The sequence below is a fragment of the Hyla sarda genome, chromosome 4, assembly GCF_029499605.1.
Source record: "Hyla sarda isolate aHylSar1 chromosome 4, aHylSar1.hap1, whole genome shotgun sequence".
In the NCBI taxonomy this organism is placed as follows: domain Eukaryota; kingdom Metazoa; phylum Chordata; class Amphibia; order Anura; family Hylidae; genus Hyla; species Hyla sarda.
In genome coordinates this window covers 135280385-135298156 of record NC_079192.1, presented here as the reverse complement: position 1 = coordinate 135298156, position 17772 = coordinate 135280385, and the positions used below count along the sequence as shown (strand labels likewise).

At 42.1% G+C, this 17772-nt stretch overlaps 1 protein-coding gene across 6 annotated transcripts in view; it reads right to left on the bottom strand.

Annotated features, from left to right (window-relative positions):
- Positions 1 to 17772, bottom strand: part of ATP8B4 (ATPase phospholipid transporting 8B4 (putative)) — a 517140-nt gene that overhangs the window by 263182 nt on the left and 236186 nt on the right. For all 6 annotated transcript variants that reach the window (XM_056572217.1, XM_056572215.1, XM_056572212.1 and 3 more), the window contains exons 8-10: positions 13543 to 13615; positions 11308 to 11378; positions 629 to 711 (exon numbers count right to left, since the gene is read on the bottom strand). In XM_056572217.1, coding sequence (XP_056428192.1) covers positions 629 to 711; positions 11308 to 11378; positions 13543 to 13615 — 227 coding nt within the window. The remainder of the gene's footprint in view (positions 1 to 628; positions 712 to 11307; positions 11379 to 13542; positions 13616 to 17772) is intronic.

Here is a 17772-nt window from a genome sequence, read left to right as displayed (position 1 = left end):
ATTGAGGGGCGGAGCGTGACGTCACACGGGGGCGGAGGCGTGACGTCACACGGGGGCGGCCCTGTAGTCGCCCGTAATCAGACCCGGAGCGAACACGCTCTGGAGACTGAATAAAAACGTGGTGCAGCGTGCATGATCGCAGGCGTCCCCAGCTGCGGGACTACCACGATCAGGCATCTTATCCCCTATCCTTTGTATAGGGGATAAGATGTGTAAGCACCGGAGAACCCCTTTGAACATGCAGGCATGAAACATGTAGGTTTGCCGCTTGATACAAGTATATTTTTCCATCTCCATGTTTATGCACTTCACTGCTGGATTTATGGATTTTATATTTTGTACTAAATAAACAAATAATTTTACTCTGGACCAACGAGTGCTGAGCCTTTTTCTTTGTTCTACTATTGGAGGGATTTTAAAGTTTGTGCACTGACACAGGTGAGCTGTATACTCCTCATATGATCTACTATCTACAATCCCTGCAATCCCTGCATGGGGATGGAACAATGCGTTGATAATATGGCTTTTGTTATATACTTACACAGATAAATGCTATAAAATAACATTTCTTGACATTCACACAACAGTTTAAATCTAAGTCATTACTATACACTAGTTCCCTACTTACCATCAAATTCTGCTAGCCTGGAAATTTCCTCTCCGAGGTCAGCAGTTACTGGCAGAGCTTGCCGAACCTTCAGATTAGTTTCTCTGAAAAATATGCAATGATATACAATCTGTCATATTGAGCAGAGTATTAATTGTTTCATCTACCTCTACTATATACCCCTGTAATAATAACAGAAATATGGCAAGTAGCCACCAGAAGTGACAATGATTACCAGCAGCTACACACCAACATTAACAAGACTATTCTACTGGGATACAGAGTGATATTAAATTTGTCATAAACATTGCCATTAGAGGTACCTTGCTTTGATTTATGCTCTGGAGCTGTCATTCTACACATATACAAAACCTGGTTTGTTATTGTTCAGTGTGCACACTATAATTACAATGAGGAAGCATGTGCTTCACGATAGGAGTTTCTGCAGGTTGACCATTTCAAATTAGCTATCCAAGAATGCATATTCCTATCACAAATAGTACATAATACACACTTTTTTTCTAGTTCATTTTCTTGCTCTCACTTAACGATATTAAATTCCTTATCAATGTATTATGTATTAGAGAATAAAAAGGTTTCATATAATAACCACAGATTAATTACATACTTTAGACTGTAAACTGTTCCAAATAGAAGAAGCGCATCCAAAAGAGAAAAATAAATAAATAAAAAATAATGAAGAGGGTGAACACATTTACCAGGTCCAACTGTACAGTAAATGGATAAATGCAGCACATCAAGTCAATAAAGACAACCCTTCAGTAGCCTACCGCTATTTTTTTGAAAAAGTTAGTGGGGGGCTACTTTTGATTTCACTAAAAACTAGCAGGGCTGGTAGAAGCCAAAGGAGCCACAATGACTTGAGGTTCAGGCAGCAGGTTCCCTTTGTAGAATGCTATTGCCCAACCACTTCACAGAAGAGAACTACACAAGGATCTTTTTTTTTTTTTTTTTTTTTTTTTATTAAGTTGGAAATGTCCTTTAGAGCTGTCAAATGTATAAAATGCCCTTCGAATCTGTCATATGTATATGTTGCTCTATTTTAGAAAAGCCCATTATAGTGACAGGCCCCTGCTAGTGCAGCAAAAAAAAAAGCAGCTGTAATCATGTGGGGACACCCTGGTGCCGATAAATAGCAGCCAACAGTTACTGGGGAGAGGGGCAGTGAGATTGCTCCTCTCATGAATTAGAGCCTAATCATCATATTGAGTTCACTGTATTCATTGTTTTGCTCTATTAGCCAAAAAGTTAAGTATTTTTTGTGCAACTTGGACTAAAATTACAAAAGGTCAGTATATTTAGGTGATAGATTATTAGTTATTAGTATATATATACTATATATGCGGTGCAGTCTGACACTGTGGCCGTAGCATGGCTGGAAGGCCAATCCGGGACAGCTTTTACTGGGAATGACCAAGTGCAGAGTTGGGGTAATTCCCCACAATACAGGCCGCCTTTTGTTGGCCTTAAAGGCCACCTGTTTCACCAGCTGAGGGGGATTTGCTTGTTGCAGCTCACAGTGCCCGAGAGAGCTGTAAGTGGAGTTCGTCCCTGTGGTTGTTCCAAGGTTGGAAGCTGGTGAACAGTCTGCCTGGAGGCCTGGAAAAGACTTGCTTGATCGCACATGGCATGGACAAACACCTAAGGATTACAGGTGGATTTTTGTTACATTTTCTTTGGTTCTGCATTTAAAGACCGTTTGCTGTGTGCCAAGTGTGAATAAAACACTGAACTTTGATTTGAAAAGTAATGTTTCCGTGCCTCTATACTGCAACCACACCTATTTGCAAGCGCAAGTCATCACAGTATATATGTTAAATATTTCAATCAGGTAGATAAATGTCACTTGAAAGTAGACATTAGAAGCAGGGCCTTAAAAAGAAACATACAAGCGTCATGCAGATGTTGCCATTGGTTGGATCTAAACTCAGGAACTCAAGGAAACAGTGCAAATCATGCCAATAAGTCATTGTGCTGTCCATAGTATAATAGCTAAAAGTGTAATTCAAAAAAGGAATTTAATAAAATAAATAAAGTATATTGGTACAATATGATTGTTGATTCAATATATAATTCTAAATAAATTATGTTAAATTATTTTAATGTAAACAATAGAAACACTATGTATATGTAAAATTTTAAGAAAAACGCTGCTGTCAAGAGCATAATCAAACTTATCTGTTTTGATGTCTTAATTGCATCATTATTCATTCATTGATACTTTTTGTGTTTAGAATAGGAATATACTCCATCCACCTGACATTAGCAGCAGCTGATTACGTATGATGTAGCACAAAAACAAATACTTGCAATCGTTACTAAAATGTTAAACAAGATTCACAACTAAATATGAAATCAATTATAAGGTTTATTGTAACTCCTACATATTAAAGCAACATGTGCTATGCGACAACTGTGACAACTGATCCCCTACAAAGGTACATGAGCTGGAACATGTACACTACCCAGTATTTATGTAATTCTTTTTACAGCCTGACTAAGAATTTACTTCTGGTCAGTCTTCTGACTACGATTCTGTCTTCCCCTCTGGCTTGCTACATCCTGACAGCTATTCTGTTAGGCTAGGTTTACATACATCCGGCGTCCGGCTCCAGCAAAGCTGGGTGAAAATTGCCACAACTGATGCACCAAATGATGCCAGAAGTGCATCAGTTGGCATCAGTTGTGCATCATCCGGCGTTTATTGTTCGTGATTGACGGACGAGGGAACGCAGCATGGTGCGTTCCCTGTCTGTGCAGGTCCGGCAAGTCTAATCATCCGGCGTCTAAACTGAGACACCAGATGATTGTGAACAGCTCCATTCAAATGAATGGGATCAGTTTTGGCTTCATGTTCCCTCCAGCGTAGCTTTTGCAGCGCTGGAGGGAACTGACAACTGAAGCCGGACATATGTAAAGGGGGCCTTAAAGGACCCTGGCTTAATTTCTGATATTGCTAGAAGTACTTCTCTAAAACATACACTTGAGCTGCACGATTTGGAAAAATGCCACATTGCCAAAATGGAGAATTTCAAGAGATTCAAACTTTCTATACTACAGTATAAGTTGGCCTTTTTTCCTAGAAGGTGTTTGAAATCTATAGAGACCATAATGCTGAAGAATCTTAGCAGCAGCATCTGGATCTACATAATAGCTCCATAATCCTTCAACCAGCAAGCAAGTTTTGGTGTGTAATATTCTATATTCTTAACTAAACCATAACCTTTTAGCCATTCACATGAGCCAATAAGTCTCACGGAAAGCAACTTCAGCTAACAAAATCACATTAATAAGAGATGAATAAGAAAAAAGCAAATGCAAGTTTCGTCTCTTGACAGTGAAGAACCATAGGGAAACTCATTAAAAACAATTAAAAGTAAACATTGTGACTCCTTTTAAAGGGAATGATGTTGCACTCTAATTTCCTATTACTTCACTTGGTTCCTGTGACAAGCCCCTATGGGCATCTTTCTCTTTAGCCGATCCATTCACACAGGAACAGCCTCTCTTCTCTTTTACCATAGCCCATTGGATTGTGTACATGGGTCCCTTACTTTGCTGAGAGGAGATAACAAGCACTCAAAGAAGATGTCAGGCCCTAGTGGCCTTTTTAGAGGGGACTTCGGCTACTGTACTTTACCAGCAGATGAATATACATGTTTTTGCTTTGTTATTATTTCTGTGTTATACTGACTGTTTTCCTGACTCCTGATCATGACATCGGTCCTGCTTCTCGATTAGACTATACTGTCATCCTATAGACATGTGCCTGGTTTTGTGGTTCAACCTTTGGTATTTACTTCTGGCCAGTCTTCTGACTACGATTCTCACCCTCACCCTATGGCTTTCTACATCCTGACAGCTATTCAGTTAATGGGCCCTGGCTTAATTTCTGATATTGCTATAAGTACTCCTCTAAAACATACACTAGCTGCACGATTGGGAAAAATGTCATATTGCCAACATGGAGATTAATACTGCAATCTGGGATATAATTAAAAAAAATGGTAGAATCCCCCAATTTCATGTCCAACCCCCTCCATTTCTTTTTATATGGACAATGCCCCTCCTGGCTATTCCCCTCATTTCATATAGTCTATTTCTCTTATAGCTATTCCCGTTATTTCATATATTTCAATTCTCCTTATAGCTATTCTTCTCATTTCATTTCTAATACCATCCATTTCATGTTCATTAAATGAACATGAAATGGAGGGATTGGATATGAAATGGGGAGAACCGAACTTATTTCCTCCTCCACATTTCACATACCTGCCTAGTTTGGTATAGTGAGTCTTCTGCGTTGTTGTATTGCTCCCTCTCATTAGTGTAACGCCGAGCGCTCCGGGTCCCGCTGCTTCCCCGGAGCACTCGCAGCGTTACTCTGCTTGCAGCGCTCCGGTCGGCGCTGCTGACCGAGAGCGCTGCTACCCTGTCACCGGAGGGGATGCGATCCGCGGGACGGGACATGCCCGCTCACGGATCGCATCCCATGTCTCTTCTCACCCGCTCCGTCCTTCCTCTGTCCCTGCCCGGCGTGCGCGGCCCCGCTCTCTAGGGCGCGCACGCACCGGCTCTCTGAAATTTAAAATGGCCAGTGCACCACTAATTGGTGCCTGGCCCAATCTAGTCCAATCACTGTTCCCTATAAAACATCACTTCCCCTTCTTGTCCCTGCCGGATCTTGTTGCCTAGTGCCTAGTGAAAGCGTTCCAGTGTGTCCTTGCCTGTGTTTCCAGAATCTCTGCTGTTGCCCCTGACTACGAACCTTGCCGCCTGCCCTGACCTTTCTGCTACGTCTGACCTTGCCTTGCCTTGTCCTTTTGTACCGCGCCATCTCAGCCGCCAGAGAGGTTGAGTCGCTACTGGGAGGAACGACCTGGGGGTTACCTGCTGCAGCAAGTCCATCCCGCTTTGCGGCGGGCTCTGGTGAATACCAGTAACCCCTTAGACTCCGTTCCCCTGGTACGGCCCACGCCATCACCTCTCTGGTACAGAGGATCCACTTCCAGTGTTCTCACCCTCCGCCAACCCGGATCCTGACAGTAGATCCGGCCATGGATTCCGCTGAGGTGCCGCTACCTAGCCTTGGAGACCTTTCCTGCGTTGTGGCCCAACAGTCTCAACAAGTAGTCCAACAAGGACATCAGTTGTCACAACTGACTGCAATGGTTCAGCAACTTCTGCCTCTACAGCCATCTTCTCCGCCAGTTCCTCAACTGCAAGCTGCCGCTTCCAGCACCAGAGTCCGTCTTTCTCTTCCGGATAAGTTTGATGGGGACTCTAAGTTGTGCCGTGGCTTCCTGACCCAATGTTCTCTGCCCTTGGAGCTATTGGCTGACCAGTTTCCCACGGAACAGTCTAAGGTGGCATTCGTGGTCAGCTTATTCTCTGGAAAGGCGTTGTCTTGGGCCACTCCGCTTTGGGACCGCAACGATCCTGCCACCGCTTCAGTCCAGACCTTCTTCTCAGAAATACGCTCTGTTTTTGAGGAACCAGCCCGGGTTTCTTCTGCCGAGACGGCCTTGTTGAATCTTGTTCAAGGAAACTCTACAGTGGGCGATTACGCCATTCAGTTTTGGACTCTTGCCTCAGAATTAGCCTGGAATAATGAGGCTCTCTGCGCGACCTTCAAGAAGAGTTTATCCAGCCACATTAAAGATGTTCTGGCCGCACGAGAGATACCCTCAACCCTGTCTGAGCTAATCCATTTGGCCACCCGCATTGATATGCGTTTTTCAGAAAGGCGACAGGAGCTACGCCAAGAAAAGGATCTCGTTCACACCAGGTGCTTTCCCCGCCCAACACCTCTCTTCCAGCATCCGCTTCAACCTGTGATTGCGCCTTCCGCCGAGGAGGCTATGCAAGTGGATCGGTCTCGCCTGACCCAACTTGAGAGGACTCGCCGCAGGAATGAGAACCTTTGCCTTTACTGTTTGAGCTCCGAGCATTTCCTGAAGGACTGTCCTATTCGCCCTCCGCGTCTGGGAAGACGCACGCACCTAGTAAACGTGGGAGAGGCGTTACTGGGTGTGGATTCTACCTCTCCACGCTTAACTATTCCTGTACGGATTTCTTTGCCTGCTAAATCTGCCTTTTCTGCCGTGGCCTTTCTGGACTCAGGTTCAACAGGTAACTTCATTGAGGCCTCTTTAGTCAACAGATTCAACATCCCTGTGACCCGTCTCGACAAGCCTCTCTTCATTTCTTCTGTCAGCGGACAGAATCTGGACTGTACCGTGTGCTATCGCACAGTGCCCTTGCGCATGAACGTAGGTGTCCTCCATCATGAGGAGATTGAATTTTTTGTGCTTCCCAACTGTACTTCTCAAGTTCTACTAGGCTTGCCTTGGCTCCAGCTCCACTCTCCTACTCTCGACTGGTCTTCTGGGGAAATTAGAAGTTGGGGTCCTACCTGTCACCAGCGATGCCTTAAGACCTGCCTAAGGCCTACCAGGACTTTTCCGATGTTTTTTGTAAAAAGCAAGCAGAGGTCTTACCTCCACACAGACCCTTTGACTGCCCTATTGACTTGCTTCCTGGTACTTCTCCACCGCGTGGCAGGATTTATCCGCTCTCTGCTCCAGAGACCCAAGCCATGTCCGAGTATATTCAAGAAAATCTAAAAAAAGGATTTATCAGAAAATCTTCGTCTCCTGCTGGAGCAGGATTCTTCTTCGTTGCTAAGAAAGATGGAACCCTACGCCCATGCATCGATTACCGCGGTTTAAATAAAATTACCGTTAAGAACCGTTATCCACTCCCCCTTATCTCCTAACTGTTTGACCGTCTGCGGGGAGCGAAAATTTTTACCAAACTCGATCTAAGAGGGGCTTATAATCTTATCCGTATACGTGAAGGAGACGAGTGAAAAACTGCATTCAACACCCGTGACGGTCATTTTGAGTATCTTGTCATGCCTTTCGGCCTTTGCAACGCCCCAGCAGTTTTCCAGGACTTTGTCAATGAGATTTTTCGTGACATGCTATATACTTGTGTAGTGGTCTACCTGGATGACATTCTTATTTTTTCTTCTAACCCTGAGGAACATCGCCTCCATGTCCGTCAGGTGTTACAGCGCCTACGCAAAAATCACCTTTACGCTAAGATTGAAAAGTGTCTCTTTGAACGCAGTAGTCTACCTTTCTTGGGTTACATTGTGTCCAGCCAAGGCCTTCAAATGGATCCTGTCAAACTCTCTGCGGTTCTGGATTGGCCACGCCCCTCTGGTTTGCGAGCTATCCAACGCTTCCTTGGGTTCGCTAATTACTATCGTCAATTTATTCCCCACTTCTCCACCATCGTTGCACCTATTGTAGCATTGACCAAAAAAGACGCGAACCCGAGGTCCTGGCCATCTATGGCGGAGGAGGCCTTTAATCTGCTCAAGGCTGCCTTCGCTTCTGCACCTGTTCTGTCCAGGCCTGACCCCTCGAAGCCTTTTATCCTTGAAGTAGATGCTTCCTCTGTTGGTGCCGGTGCCGTTTTAACTCAAAAGACCACTACTGGGAAAAATCGCACGAGTGGCTTTTTCTCCAAGACCTTCTCTCCTGCAGAAAAAAAGTATTCGATTGGAGATCGTGAGCTTTTAGCTATTAAATTGGCACTCGAGGAGTGGAGACATCTTTTAGAAGGGTCCCTGCATCCCATCATCATTTACATGGACCATAAAAATTTATTGTATCTCCAGACTGCCCAGCGATTAAATCATCGCCAAGCTAGATGGACATTGTTTTTTGCCCGCTTCAATTTTGAAATTCATTTTTGTCCAGCCGACAAGAACGTTAGAGCTGACGCACTATCATGTTCCACCGATGTTTCCGAATCTGAAGCCCCTCCACAGCACATCATACCTCCTGAGTGTCTCATCTCCTCCGCTCCTACCACCCCTGTGCAAGTTCCTCCAGGGAAGACCTTTGTACTTCCACGCCTTCGCCACAAGATTCTTAAATGCGGTCATTCTTCTCTTTTGGCCGGACATGCTGGTGTCAAGAAGTCGGAGCAGTTGATTTCCAGACACTATTGGTGGCCCACCTTGCAGAAGGATGTGACTGATTTTGTTCGGGCTTGTACTACCTGTGCCCGTGACAAGACTCCACGCCAGAAGCCGGCAGGTCTCCTTCTTCCTTTACCTGTACCTGAACAGCCATGGTCCCATATTGGTATGGACTTCATCACCGATCTGCCACCTTCCCGCAATAAATGGCTCATTTTGTTCCTCTACCAGGTCTTCCTTCTGCGCCTCAATTGGCGAAACAATTTTTTCTTCATATTTTTCGCTTCCACGGGCTTCCCACGCACATCGTCTCAGACAGAGGCGTCCAGTTTGTTTCTAAATTTTGGAGGGCACTCTGCAGTCAATTAAAAATCAAACTAAATTTTTCTTCTGCTTACCACCCTCAATCCAACGGTCAAGTGGAAAGAGTAAATCAGATACTTGGTGACTACCTGCGACATTTTGTCTCCTCTCGCCAAGACGATTGGGTGGACCTCTTGCTCTGGGCTGAATTTTCTTACAATTTTAAAAACTCTGAGTCTTCTTCCCCAATTTTTGTGGTGTACGGCCATCATCCGCTTCCCCCCCTCCCTATCCCCACTTCCTCTGGGGTTCCTGCCGTTGATGAATTGACGCAAGATTTTTCTTCCATTTGGCGTGAGACTCAAAAGTCGCTTCTACTGGCCTCATCTCGAATGAAGGCGCATGCTGATAAAAAGAGAAGGGTTCCTCCGGTATTTTCCCCTGGTGACAAGGTATGGCTTTCTGCTAAGTATATTCAATTCCGTGTACCCAGTTACAAGTTGGGCCCCCAATTTTTAGGGCCTTTCAAAGTCAAAAAACAAATCAACCCTGTCTCTTACCAACTTCATCTGCCCCCCTCTCTCCGTATTCCTAACTCCTTCCATGTCTCTCTACAAAAACCTGTTGTTCTTAACCGCTATTCTCCCAAAGTCATTCTTCCTGCTCCTGTCTCTGGATCCTCTGATATCTTCTCTGTGAAAGAGATCCTCGCCTCCAGGGTTGTCCGAGGTAAAAGATTTTTTCTCGTTGATTGGGAGAATTGTGGCCCCCAAGAGAGGTCCTGGGAACCCGAGGTCAATATCCTTGACAAGGAACTCATTCGTAGATTTCTGGGGTCCAAAAAGAAGGGGAGACCCAGGGGGGGGGGTACTGTAATGGTCCCGCTGCTTCCCCGGAGCACGGCATTACTCTGCTTGCAGCGCTCTGGTCGGCGCTGCTGACCGAGAGCGCTGCTACCCTGTCACCGGAGGGGATGCGATCCGTGGGACGGGACATGCCCGCTCACGGATCGCATCCCATGTCTCTTCTCACCCGCTCCGTCCTTCCTCTGTCCGTGCCCGGCGCGCGCGGCCCCACTCTCTAGGGCTCTCTGAAATTTAAAGGGCCAATGCACCACTAATTGGTGCCTGGCCCAATCTAGTCCAATCACTGTTCCCTATAAAACATCACTTCCCCTTCCTGTCCCTGCCGGATCTTGTTGCCTAGTGCCTAGTGAAAGCGTTCCAGTGTGTCCTTGCCTGTGTTTCCAGAATCTCTGCTGTTGCCCCTGACTACGAACCTTGCCGCCTGCCCGGACCTTTCTGCTACGTCTGACCTTGCCTTGCCTTGTCCTTTTGTACCGCGCCATCTCAGCCGCCAGAGAGGTTGAGTCGCTACTGGGAGGAATGACCTGGGGGTTACCTGCCACAGCAAGTCCATCCCGCTTTGTGGCGGGCTCTGGTGAATACCAGTAACCCCTTAGACTCCGTTCCCCTGGTACGGCCCACGCCATCACCTCTCTGGTACAGAGGATCCACTTCCAGTGTCCTCACCCTCCGCCAACCCGGATCCTGACAATTAGTTAGGCACTGCTGGAAGGGAGCAACAGTTGAACGCACACTGGAGGGGCCAGGCCGCTTCGTGATTGACTTTCAACCGGGCCAAGTATATGATATCACATACCCACTAATCAGAAAATATTCTGGAAATCGGATTAGTAAAAGCTATACCTCCTTGTAAGCTTATTTGTTATCACTAATAAGCCATAACACTCATTCAAACAGAGTCTTGTCATAGTGAGTAAAAAGTTGAAGGGGTTGTTTAGTGCAGCACACTCGAAATTGCTATTTATTGAATATGACTACACTTTAAACTGCATGGCTAGCCCCATTGCCTCTTGACAAAGCCGTGTGAACGGTGAAACATGTCGAGGGGGGCTGCTATTTGATTTTAAACAGAGTGGTGTCCCTTCCTATCTGTATGGCACACTGCAGGTGCATACAGTATCTCAATAACTGAGTTACATTAGTACTCATTGACAATGTCACATATGGAAAGAGAGATACCGTGACTTTTTAATCTAATTTGTGTGTGAACCAATATAAATCATTAAAGTTATACCTTTTTAATATATGGGAAATTAGGGAATCAGTGGATCACTGCGGTGATCTTTTGGTGAATAAAAGTGTGTGATATACGCCGATAAATACGGTATATATATATATATATATATATACACACACACATATTATATATATATATATATATATATATATAGTTTTCAAATACATAGGAGATAAACCTTTGCATATATTTTGATTATTATCGTTAATTATTATTACTGTTATTCATTGCAATAAAGGTGATAACAATGGAAAAAGCAGCAACAAAAATCTCTCACCCATCAAGTTCGGCTGTTTCCACATAACAAAGACCATGTGGCTCACTACTGGACAGAAGGAGCATGTCGGCCTGTTGAACAGAAAGAATAATATTTATGGATATGACATAAATATTTAATTTGCTATATTTCCCTCTACTCAGTCAATGAGACAGCAATATCATTTTTAGAAGGCAACAAAATCGAAGATGATTCCTTTGGTGTACAGTGGCCAATTACTCTTCATTTTATAAGTTTACAGTGACTGCACCCTTGATATAAAAAGAATAACATTACAATTATAGAATGAGAACATAAATGAAAACAAATAGAAAGCACTTTTGTGTATTTGCATTCTGTAACCAGTCAAGAATCATCATCATATAACCACAGATTATAGCAAACATCTATTAGCAATATCATCAATGCCACCTGCTCAGTATTATGTATGTCCCTATTGTGGTGCCAAAACAGACCATGTAGTAATTGTCAGACACAATGGAAGAAGGTCTGATGAATTACATTTTTTTCTGCATCTTGTGGATGAGCAGATGTCTCTCTTTCCTAAAGCATAAGAAAACACCAGGATGCACTATAAAAAAAAAGGTAATCTGGAAGAGTCATGCTCTGGGCAACCTTGAATCCTGACATTTACGTAAATGCTGCTTTGACATGTAACACTTACCTAAATGAATATGCAGACTGGCAGTGGTCTACAACACTACAAAAACTTTTCAGGAATGCTTTAAGGAACAAGAGTACAAGATGTTGGCTTGGCCTCCAAATTCTGCATATCTAAATCTAACCTAGCATCTGTGCAGGGTTGTAGTCTAATCCATGAGGACCTCAGAAAACAACTTGGAGGAATGCTGCTAATGGCTTTGTGACAGATACTACAGAACACCTACAGAGCCCATGTCTAGATTTGTCAAGCTATTTGGCAGCAAAGTGGGACCTTAATAATATTAAGTTAATGTTATGGCTTATCACTGCACATATCCTTATAGTCAGTGGCATGGTGGAAATTTAAATGGGCACTGTCAGATTTGAAAACTTGCTATATGTTGCACATTTTTTGCAAAACATTAACCTTTCTAATGTACTTCATAAGAAAATGTTATTTTCTTTTTTATATAAATCATGGCTTAAGAAATAATGTCTTTGATCAAGCTGAAGCACAGGCATGGACAAAGTCCAGTGAGTGAGGGTGGGCTAGTACTCCTCTGTGTTCTCTCCTGTCTAATAGTAATTCTATGTGCTCTCTCCTGTCCTATCAGTCAGGAGAGAGCACAGAGGAGTGCTAGCCCACCCTCACTTACTGGACTTTGTCCCTGCCTGTGCTTTAGCTTGGACAAAGACATGATTTTATGAGCAATTATTTCTATGAAAAGGAAACAAAATTTTATTATGAAGTAGATTAGAATGGTAAATGTTTTGCCTAAATTTACGAAATAGTTTATGTATCTGACAGTGCCCATTTAAGAGCTCTTAATTCTTTTATTTTTTGCTACAAAAATGAAAGACATGAAAAATTTAACATTTAAACAAGTGATGCAAACAGCATCTTTTGGTAGCTCTTTAAAACCAGTACATTGAAGATACAGCTTAAAAGGATTGATCACATGTGCGGCACAACACTTCTGCCATCTTTTGGCAATAACAAAGTACTGCAAGCAGAGCTGTTGTAAAGATACAGCTCTAATACAAGCCATTAAGACATTTTTTGACATTTTGTAACATCCTGTTCTTGGTATAAGTCAGTCCTTATTTCTGTACAATATTGGGTTAAAAAAAATAAATTTGCACACACTGGATTAATTTTAACTATTCTACTTTTGCAGATGAGTGAAAACTAAATTGCTTTCCATAACTTTAAAAATATCTATTCTGCCTTCTACTTGGACCCAGGGAAATAATGGGCTTTATTATACATCTGTCATTAGGAAAATTAACTTAATACATGGACATCAAGAAAATATTCTTTGATGGTTGAAGTAGTCCATGCCTGAGCTAAAAAGGCCTATTAAGCTGCCACTGTACAGTCATTTTAGGGGTAAAGCCTTTTTCACACAGTGTGGCATAGTGTGAGAACTAATTACACAAGTCACCTACCTTGGATAATCTGCTATATTACAAATGTTAAAACTTTTATGATAAAATTCATCTTCCTATATTTTTTTTACCTGCATTCAGTAAATCAATGTAAAGTAAAATCTTGGAGACACATAGCGTGATGTAAATGAAAGTATTACTTACAACCACAAACTGATTGTTCTCCAGTCTGATGATATCGCCCGCTCTTACATTCATCCACTTCTCATTTTGCAGTCTGTGAAAGACAAAGGGAAATAAAAAAGCATAATTGATTTCGTCTCACAGAATTCCTGCTGCCATTTTCAATCAGTCTGAAGCCTCAGTAATTCTGAAACAAAGGAACATGAGCAGTCAAGATGTAAAACCATGACATTCCAGGCTGGCTCACTAACATGATACCATGGAAAGAAAATTGGTGAACAAAGTGCAAACGAGGATGAATTTCCTTCCCATACATTCATACAAGCAATTTGTTTAGGAATATTTCCAAATAATTTCTACACAAGAACCAATTTTAACTTTAGGGAGAAAATCAAAATTAAAAGCAACATGTTTTTCTTATTAAAAACAGCAGAGACGTAAAGAAAGCTTATAGTTTAACAGCTTACTGGCTTATTATTTCGTGCCCCCTTACTATAAATTCAAACGCCATTCTATCTAAATTTAAACTGCAAAATGTACTAGTATAAACTGGGCTAGACAATGTTCTATTGCATCCTTTAACCACAATGTGATATGGTCCCTGAATTGACCAAATAATTGTATGGTATATAGCTTTAATTTTGAATCAACAGTTATATTGTCAGGGTACCTAAACACAAAATCTAAAAACAAAGTCAAAAGATTTTTTTTCACATACAAAGTTAATACAGCGTTAGGCTAATGCTTTTAGCTTCATTAGCAATCTATTGTTTCACCCCAATAGGTTTACCAATTCACACAGAAATTATAACATGTAGGGTTTTACATCCCACAACATTGTTCCTATTATATAGATTGTGGCAAGAAATACACTAAAACCTCAAAGAGAAAAGACCAATATACAATATAGAGAAATCAAAAATCTGTCCAAGAATAAGGAGATTAGATTTCATTGTACATATTGTGATGTCTCGCTCTTGCAATAGGTGCGGTTTGCCATATAGAGGCAAGGAAACATTACTTTTCAAATCAAATTTCAGTGTTTTATTCACACTTGGCACAAAGCAAACAGTCTTTAACCCCTTAAGGACTCAGGGTTTTTCAGTTTTTGCACTTTCGTCTGTTCCTCATTATCTTTTAAAATCATAACCCTTTCAATTTTCCACCTAAAAATCCATATTATGGCTTATTTTTTGCATCACCAATTCCGCTATGCAGTGACATCAGTAATTTTACCCAAAAATTCCCGGCAAAACGGAAAAAAAATCATTGTGCGACAAAATCAAAGAAAAAACGCCATTTTGTAACTTTTGAGGGCTTCAGTTTCTACGCAGTGCATATTTCGGTAAAAATTACACCTTATTATTCTGTAGGTCCATACGATTAAAATGATACCCTACTTATATAGGTTTGATTTTGTCGTACTTGTGGAAAAAAATCATAACTACATGTAGGAAAATGTATACGTTTAAAAATGTCATCTTCTGACCCCTATAACTTTTTATTTTTCCACGTACAGGGCGGAATGAGGACTCATTTTTTGCGCCGTGATCTGAAATTTTTATCGGTATGATTTTTGTTTTGATCGGACTTTTTGATCCCTTTTTATTATTTTTTTCATGGTATAAAAAGTGACCAAAATATGCTTTTTTGGACTTTGGAATTTTTTTTTACGTGTACGCCATTGACCGTGCGGTTTAATTAACGATATATTTTTATAGTTCAGACATTTACGCACGCGGCGATACCACATGTTTATTTTTATTTACACTGTTTTATTTTTTTTATGGGAAAAGTGGTTTGATTCAAACTTTTATTAGGGAAGGGAATAAATGACCTTTATTAACACTTTTTTTTTACTTTTTTTTTGCAGTGTTATAGGTCCCATAGGGATCTATAACACTGCACACACTGATCTCTCATGCTGATCACTGGCGTGTATTAACACGCCTGTGATCAGTGTTATCGGCGCTTGACTGCTCCTGCCTGGATCTCAGTCATAGAGCATTCATTCGTCGATCGGACACCGAAGAGGCAGGTAAGGGCCCTCCCGGTGTCCTGTAACCTGTTCGGGATGCCGCGATTTCACTGCGGCGGTCACGAACAGCCCGACTGACTAGCCGGGATAGTTTCACTTTCAATTTAGAAGCGGCGGTCAGCTTTGACCGCCGCTTCTAAAGGGTTAATACCGCACATCGGCACTGTGTGGTATTAGCCGCGGGTCCCAGCCGTTGATGAGCGGGAGCCAGCGCAGGACGTAAATATACGTCCTGCGTCGTTAAGGGGTTAAATGAAACATAAGAAAAACTTAAGAAAAACATAACAAAAGTCCACCAGTATTCCTTAGGTGTTCGTTCACACCTGTGTCAATGCCATGCGGCATCAAGCAAGTCTTCTTTTCCAGGCCTCCAGGCAGGCTGCTCACCAGCTTCCAAGCTTTGGAGCAAACAGGGAAGAACTCCACATACAGCTCTCTCTGGCATTGTGAGATGCAACTAGCAAATCCCCCTCAACTGGTGAAACAGGTTGCCTTTAAGGCCAACTAAAAGGCGGCCTAGATTGTGGGTAATGACACCCACCCTGCACTTGGTCATTCCCAGTAAGAGCTGTCCCGGATTGGTCTTTCAGACATACTACAGCCATAGTGTCATTCTGCATCGCAGCACAGACACTGAATGAATACCGGCTCTTACTTCACCAAAGCCTTGGTGACACATATTGCCTATCCACCACGATACCTTTCACCTTCTCACAGTACTTTAAAAAGCAGCTATAAGTATAAGATAGCAAGGACAAGTATACTAATAATGAAGTTGTTAACACATACTCTGATGCCTAAGCACAGTGTTTTAGCACTTTAATACATATACTGTATATTCTCTGATACATATGAAAATTATTTGATTCTCATGTTTGACGTCTGTCTTAAAGTATACAGGCGTTCATATGACACTGACTGGGAATGTTAAAAGTAATACTAAATATTTATTCCACTGTTAAATATACCGTGCACAATCACCATATTGATTTACTAGATCATTTGGCTACAGAGTGGAAGGCAGTGCCTTTTATATCAATCCAAGTACATGCTGTCCTGGAAAACTTTCAACGCAAGTATTTTATTGTGAATGCTCGATCATGTGTTGCTGCATATCATCTTAAGGTTAATGTACCAGCAACATTATCACCTCCCTTTACTATAAAATGAGTCTGATATTAACCGTTTCCATTTCTTTCTATTTTTATACCTAAACAGAACAAGATTATATGCTCAGAAATGTGTCTCTGCTCTAAAGCTGACCATACATATTGGATAAAAGTAAAATCTGTATGAATTGGACAAAAAGCTAATGTAATCCAATCTAATGAGGGCAGAAGGTCATTCTCTTAAAGAGTACCTTTCACCAAACTAAACTTTTAATATATTGTTCCTTATGTAATTATAAGACACTTTGCCTTTTATTTGCTGTTAAAATTCTCAACCTTCATGTTTTTAATGTGATTGAAAAAACGGCCACTAGGTGGCTCTGTTCTGTTCCCTGCCGCAAGACAAACAGTTTGGTCTCCTCCCAGCCTGGCGGGAGACCATTTTCAGGAAGTGTGTGCGGGGCATGGCGAGGCACAGCTCTTGCAGGCTTCAGTGATGTCGCGCCTGATGGGTAACACCAACTTTCTCCTGCCGGGAGCTCACATAATGTAAGCAAGGGAAAATATATGATACAGAGGTTCTTAAAGCTCGGATTTCGGAATTTTTTTTTTAAGGGCAGTTGGAGTGTTAGGAGTAGTTAGGGAATATAATCCGAGTTAGTTTAAAAAATATGGTTTGATGACAGGAACTCTTTAATGGGAGATGATGTAAGAAGGAACAGGCAAGTCCAGTTGTTTATTACCGTTTAATATCACCTGTCTTTCCTGGCTAGCCAGCATTATTTTCTTTGTGATCCAGAGTTTGCTACAGTAACTGGAGACAAGATGATTTATTCAGTCTTTGGTCGGTGCTTTCTTTTCGACATGTGAACAACAGGCTCTGTTTAAATCATGTTTGTCATCTCTGGTCGTCAAATGCATAAAAGAAAACTATACTGCTGAAATCTGTAACTGTATGTCTTTCCAGTTACATAACCCTCTTACTGATGTTATATATAACTGGGAAAAACCCTTTAACATGATTTTAAGTCAAAGTCAAGTATCAGATGCGCTCAGAAAATGACCCAATCATAGTCACTAGATGACTAAGATCGGGTCCGCTGC